The 7,101-nt window shown below is 45.2% G+C and overlaps 1 protein-coding gene across 1 annotated transcript; it reads right to left on the bottom strand.

Moving 5' to 3' along the window:
* Nucleotides 1–938: 938 nt before the first annotated feature.
* On the bottom strand, nt 939–2,612 carry LOC120930536. The gene is made up of 2 exons (XM_040341714.1): nt 2,303–2,612; nt 939–1,697 (listed from the first exon to the last, which is right to left on the bottom strand). The coding sequence occupies exons 1-2, from the start codon at nt 2,610–2,612 to the stop codon at nt 1,159–1,161; spliced, it is 849 nt and encodes a 282-aa protein (XP_040197648.1). The 3' UTR covers nt 939–1,158.
* Between the last annotated feature and the right edge of the window lie 4,489 nt (nt 2,613–7,101).

The raw sequence follows: 7,101 nt of genomic DNA, 5'->3' as shown, positions 1-7,101 counted from the left end.
TTCCGAGTATTCCACCCGAGACGAGCACCACTGCACCTTCTTGAAAGACGCTAAGTGACCCTTGTCAGCGAGGTGGTCTAACAGATGCACAGAGTCATTACTACAGCCAGTTTCCGTCCCATTTCCTATTAGAAGATCGTCCACGTATTGGATCAGAACTGAACCATGTTCAGGCACCCAGTCAGCCAGGGATTGATTTAACACCATGCTGAAGGCGGCTGGACTATCCACAAAGCCTTACGGTAACCTGGTCCATGTTAGCTGGCCGCGTTTCCATGAAAAACTAAAGAGGGGCTGACTAGCAGCATCAACGGGCACACTAAAAAATGCATTGGCAAGGTCTATCACCGTATACCATTTATGTTCTGGTGTCAGAGGAGCAAAGATGGTGCTAATATCTGCAAAGAGGGGAGGTAGAGGTGTAATGCATTTGTTCAAGGGCCTTAAATCTTGTACCAAGCGCCATGTTCCGTTTGCCTTTCTTACAGGGTTAATGGGTGTGTTCCAAGGACTGATGACTGGAGTCAGTATGCCCTTTTGTAAAAATAATTCTATCTGTGGGTCTATACCATTCAACTTCTCCTCAGACAGGGGATATTGTTTCTGAAAAATGGGGAGACATCCCTGTCTGATTGTCGGCCGGTAGGGTGTGCAATTTAGGAAACCCACAGAATCTTTGGACTCTGCCCATATTTTATGCTGACCTACTGGTGGGGGTAGAGCCACAAAGAAAGATCTGATGTCCACCCGTTTCTGCACTGACACGTCACAGTCTGGTGATTTAACTGACACGGTGCCATTGGGCTCAAAAATTATTTTGATTTGTAGTTTGGATAGTAAGTCTCTACCAGCTAGAGAGACTGGGCAAGTAAATAACAGAGCAAAACTACATTTACATAGGAACTTGCCATCTTGATTACAGATTTCTAAATCTGATGTTATGTCGTGTGATGTTGGTATCCCATTAATTCCCACAGAGCGTCCTTGTGTAATAGCCCTACTGGCAAAAGCCTTGTTGTTTAAGGAGCTGGTTGTGGCTCCCGTGTCCGTGAGGAGTGCGATGTCCACCCCCTCTACAACAAGGTTTATAATAGGTAAAGCCTGCCAAGTGCCAGAATAAGAGCAAAGAACTAAGGACGGGATACGCTCCGGGCCTCCCTATGGGTTTTGTCTGTTTGGCCATTGTACCGGTATTTGGGGAGAGGGAAGAGGCCCGGCACCAGCTTGTAGCTGCTGTGGTTGATTTTGAGATTGTGCCTGTTGGTTCCACTGTGGGTACTGAGCTATCTGTCTATTGTCATTCCAGTTAGGGTTTTGACCTCTATAAGCTCCCCTGTTTCCCTTTTTACCTCTATAATTTTGTCTCCTTTGTGGGCAGTTAGCCTTCCAGTGGCCAAAGCCACCACAATGGAAACATGCTTGATCATTTTGTGGGCCCTGGCGAGGGTATGGCACAGAACGTGGAGAATACTGATTGCCAACAGGGTACTGATTCTGTTGTTGGTAAGGCATTTGCGCCGCCAACAGGGGTGTTTCCTCCAGCATGGGCTCTCCCGTTAAAGCTGGGAAAAGTCCTCCTTTCGCTTCAAAGAGACCTGTTTGATGCCTAACCTTTACATGTTCTACAAAGGCCTCCGGAGTCATGTTCATAATTTTAGGGTCTAATATTTTTAACATTTGTGCTATCTTCTGGCTTCCTGTCAGGGGATGCCTACGCAGGCATCTGAGTACTGGGTAACAGGTCAATGGGCTGCACTAACGGAAATAGGCACCAAGATAGTGAAAAATATATGTTTATTAAAGGTTAAGCACATGTGCAAAACAATCATAGGAAACCCCCAAGACAAGCAAGCATGACACAGCAAACTATAAACCACCAGAACTAGTGAATGAATATATACCAGAAATCAGAGCGTAACTAGCAGGTAATGCAGGGATGAGACACAAGCAAGTCCAAGGTTCAAGCCGGGGGTCCAGGATAGGAGAGAGCAGCAAAGTCCAAAAGTACAAGCCGGGGTCAATAAGCGACAAAGGGGAGAACCAGAGTCCAGGGCAGGGAGCAAATCAGGAACAGGTTGGCTACAGCTATCAGATCAGGCAGGGAACAGGCTGACAAGCAAAATACTGAAGCACTGAACTGTAGTGAAGGGCGGGGTTATATACCTGTAGCAGTTCACCTTAATTGAGAGGAGTCATCCCATGGGAGACACCCGCTGGTGGACACCAGAACTGCACCCCTGTTACTGGGAGAAACAGTGCCACCAGCAGGTGACCAAAGCCATGACACAGATCATGACACTTCCCCCGTTAAGTGTGGTGGTTACAAAAAGGGTATGGTCTGTTAGACCCGCATCCTTCCAAGCTAAATGCATACGTTTAACATATGCAAAATACTCTTCCCCTGTCTTTTGAGAGCTTGTTATGAAGGATGTGAGTGCACTAGTACCCTTGTATATGGTCATCCAATGATGGCCAGTCAGTCTCCAGAACTCCTGGAGGTTTATCGGTCCTTCAGTTGTAAGAGCAGATTTGTAGGTGTCATCAAAAGGAAAATCCTGGCCAGGGTCAGGGTCGACCATCTGTATGATTAACAGTAAGTCTTCCTTTGTCATTCCCGCACCAGCACAAAATCTACCCAAGAAAGTAGCTGCGCCTCTAGGGTCCTTTTTTGGAGTAGGACAGGTATCTCTAAGATCCTTTAACTGACCCATGGTAAAGGGGACATACACTTCCTTTAACTGACCCTTATCTGGTAAAGTACACCTGGAAGATATAAGGACCAATTTTTCATAGTACCTTGAGTAGCTTTGTTCAGTTTATCCTTAATATTTCTATTCATGCGTTCGACAATTCCAGCACTCTGAGGGTGGTAAGGGATGTGCAATTTCCATTGTATCCCCAAAATCTTAGAGAATTCCTGTGTGAGTTTAGAGGCAAAAGCTGGTCCCTGGTCAGACCAGATATTCACTGGGAGTCCGAATCGACTCACCCAATTATTTATAATAGCTCGTACCACTATTCCTGCTGTTTCCCCAGTATATCCTGACATATGCAACTGGTGGCTTCGTTTCATTATCAAGTCCCAAAAAGGATCACAATATACAATTGGTATTTCACTCTTAACAAACTCTATAGGGGAGGGTTGCTTCAGCTTACCTTCTGAATCCTCCTTCCCAAATTTATTACCCATGTCGGTACTCTGTATTTCAAGTCCTCCTTAAAATATTTGGGACACTGGTAAAGAAAAGGGACAGACAACTAAAGTTTGTCCTGTCCTTTGCACAATCTCCTTCACTTCGTCCGGGGACAGGCCTTCTCTAAGACCTTCCTGCGGGGTGAACGGTATCGGATTGTGTATATTCACTCGATGCACTCTAGTGCAGGGGGACTGTTTTTTGGGATTAAACGGGTAAAATCTCCTGTTGCCTAATTGAGTTGGACTTCTATGTTCTCTTGGCCATACAGAGATTAGGGATAACTTTGACCCGTCTGCCAAGAAAGTTAAACCTGTTTTGCACTCAATACAGGAGGTCTTTGGCACAGAGTATGACATGTAATCACTTGTCATACTCTGTGCCAAAGACCTCCTGTATTGAGTGCAAAACAGGTTTAACTTTCTTGGCAGATGGGTCAAAGTTATCCCTAATCTCTGTATGGCCAAGAGAACATAGAAGTCCAACTCAATTAGGCAACAGGAGATTTTACCCGTTTAATCCCAAAAAACAGTCCCCCTGCACTAGAGTGCATCGAGTGAATATACACAATCCGATACCGTTCACCCCGCAGGAAGGTCTTAGAGAAGGCCTGTCCCCGGACAAAGTGAAGGAGATTGTGCAAAGGACAGGACAAACTTTAGTTGTCTGTCCCTTTTCTTTACCAGTGTCCCAAATATTTTAAGGAGGACTTGAAATACAGAGTACCGACATGGGTAATAAATTTGGGAAGGAGGATTCAGAAGGTAAGCTGAAGCAACCCTCCCCTATAGAGTTTGTTAAGAGTGAAATACCAATTGTATATTGTGATCCTTTTTGGGACTTGATAATGAAACGAAGCCACCAGTTGCATATGTCAGGATATAGTCCCGTGGGCCCCACGAATAGGCAACAATGGTATGAGGTAGAGAAAATGTGTGGAATAGGAAAGAACATATATCCACCAGGGGACTGGGATACGGAGTATATGAAAAAATGTTGTAAGAAGTGGAGGCCTTTAGTGGAAAAATATGAAAAGAAATATGCGGAGTTGGACCAAGGTACTGCCCTTACTAGGGAAGTTCCTCCACCTTATACCAGGCGCCCACCCCCAGTGCCAACCGCGCCAACTCCACCGTCTTATGTTTTTGTTAAAGAGGAAGCTCCTCGCAGAAAATTATACCCCGTTCTTTCAAATCCTCAAGTTGCAATCATGGCTTATGGCTCTGCAACTGACCAGCAAAAACAACAATGGGAAGATAGAGCCAAGGAGGAGGCAGATAAAAGGGCATCTGAAGAGGGCAGGAGAATAAGAGAAGCCCAGAGAAGAGCGGATATAAAAAGGGAGTTTGAGGAGTTGCAAAGGGACTTGGACTCAGTTAATACTCAAACAAGAATAGCAGACATGAGAAATAAGAGAGATGAAATAGAAGAAGACGCGAGACGCCTTCGGGAACAGCAGAGGGAAATAAACTTAAGACATGAACAGATGAATGAACATAAACAAAGTCTAGATGCACAGGCCCAAGAGGTGAGGGACTATGGGGAGCAACTTAACAGGGAAAAGGAGGAGATTTTGGCACGAAAAAGTGACCTCGACCAAAGAAAACTTGAGTTGGAGAAAATTGCTAGGGAACAACAGGAGCAATTGCGTTTAATAGAAGAGCAGCGGGTGCTTACTGCCCCTCGGACTAGGTTAGAAGCCTCTAAGGCTGCCAAGGCAGCTCAACAAGCTGAAACTATACAAGAACAGCAACCTGACAGAGAGAGTGGTGATGAGGAAGAGATTACTGCCCCAAGTTTGGAGGGAGAAATGAAACATATTGCCATTACACAAGTAAAAGTCCAAACAGAACCCCAAGTTTCTCCACAACTTCCAGGGACGGGGGTATTCCCAATGATGACCATAGGCACCATGGAAGTGTATGTCCCCTTTACCATGGGTCAGTTAAAGGATCTTAGAGATACCTGTCCTACTCCAAAAAAGGACCCTAGAGGTGCAGCTACTTTCTTGGGTAGATTCTGTGCTGGTGCGGGAATGACAAAGGAAGACTTACTGTTAATCATACAGATGGTCGACCCTGACCCTGGCCAGGATTTTCCTTTTGATGACACCTACAAATCTGCTCTTACAACTGAAGGACCGATAAACCTCCAGGAGTTCTGGAGACTGACTGGCCATCATTGGATGACCATATACAAGGGTACTAGTGCACTCACATCCTTCATAACAAGCTCTCAAAAGACAGGGGAAGAGTATTTTGCATATGTTAAACGTATGCATTTAGCTTGGAAGGATGCGGGTCTAACAGACCATACCCTTTTTGTAACCACCACACTTAACGGGGGAAGCCAGAAGATAGCACAAATGTTAAAAATATTAGACCCTAAAATTAGGAACATGACTCCGGAGGCCTTTGTAGAACATGTAAAGGTTAGGCATCAAACAGGTCTCTTTGAAGCGAAAGGAGGACTTTTCCCAGCTTTAACGGGAGAGCCCATGCTGGAGGAAACACCCCTGTTGGCGGCGCAAATGCCTTACCAACAACAGAATCAGTACCCTGTTGGCAATCAGTATTCTCCACGTTCTGTGCCATACCCTCGCCAGGGCCCACAAAATGATCAAGCATGTTTCCATTGTGGTGGCTTTGGCCACTGGAAGGCTAACTGCCCACAAAGGAGACAAAATTATAGAGGTAAAAAGGGAAACAGGGGAGCTTATAGAGGTCAAAACCCTAACTGGAATGACAATATGTTTCATTTCTCCCTCCAAACTTGGGGCAGTAATCTCTTCCTCATCACCACTCTCTCTGTCAGGTTGCTGTTCTTGTATAGTTTCAGCTTGTTGAGCTTCCTTTGCAGCCTTAGAGGCTTCTACCCTAGTCCGAGGGGCAGTAAGCACCCGCTGCTCATCTATTAAACGCAACTGCTCCTGTTGTTCCCTAGCAATTTTCTCTAACTCAAGTTTTCTTTGGTCGAGGTCACTTTTTCGTGCCAAAATCTCCTCCTTTTCCCTGTTAAGTTGCTCCCCATAGTCCCTCACCTCTTGGGCCTGTGCATCTAGACTTTGTTTATGTTCATTCATCTGTTCATGTCTTAAGTTTATTTCCCTCTGCTGTTCCCGAAGGCGTCTCGCGTCTTCTTCTATTTCATCTCTCTTATTTCTCATGTCTGCTATTCTTGTTTGAGTATTAACAGAGTCCAAGTCCCTTTGCAACTCCTCAAACTCCCTTTTTATATCCGCTCTTCTCTGGGCTTCTCTTATTCTCCTGCCCTCTTCAGATGCCCTTTTATCTGCCTCCTCCTTGGCTCTATCTTCCCATTGTTGTTTTTGCTGGTCAGTTGCAGAGCCATAAGCCATGATTGCAACTTGAGGATTTGAAAGAACGGGGTATAATTTTCATATACTCCGTATCCCAGTCCCCTGGTGGATATATGTTCTTTCCTATTCCACACATTTTCTCTACCTCATACCATTGTTGCCTATTCGTGGGGCCCACGGGACTATATCCTGACATATGCAACTGGTGGCTTCGTTTCATTATCAAGTCCCAAAAAGGATCACAATATACAATTGGTATTTCACTCTTAACAAACTCTATAGGGGAGGGTTGCTTCAGCTTACCTTCTGAATCCTCCTTCCCAAATTTATTACCCATGTCGGTACTCTGTATTTCAAGTCCTCCTTAAAATATTTGGGACACTGGTAAAGAAAAGGGACAGACAACTAAAGTTTGTCCTGTCCTTTGCACAATCTCCTTCACTTCGTCCGGGGACAGGCCTTCTCTAAGACCTTCCTGCGGGGTGAACGGTATCGGATTGTGTATATTCACTCGATGCACTCTAGTGCAGGGGGACTGTTTTTTGGGATTAAACGGGTAAAATCTCCTGTTGCCTAATTGAGTTGGAC

The sequence above is a fragment of the Rana temporaria genome, chromosome 3 (assembly GCF_905171775.1).
Source record: "Rana temporaria chromosome 3, aRanTem1.1, whole genome shotgun sequence".
NCBI classification, from domain to species: domain Eukaryota; kingdom Metazoa; phylum Chordata; class Amphibia; order Anura; family Ranidae; genus Rana; species Rana temporaria.
This window is presented reverse-complemented; position numbering and strand designations above follow the sequence as displayed.

Coding starts and splice junctions, on each gene's coding strand:
- LOC120930536 (XM_040341714.1), bottom strand. CDS start 2,612: ATGACAAAGGAAGACTTACTGTTAATCATACAGATGGTCGACCCTGAC. Junction 1,698..2,302: donor AACCACCACACTTAACGGGG/GAAGTGTCATGA, acceptor ATCCCCTGACAG/GAAGCCAGAAGATAGCACAA.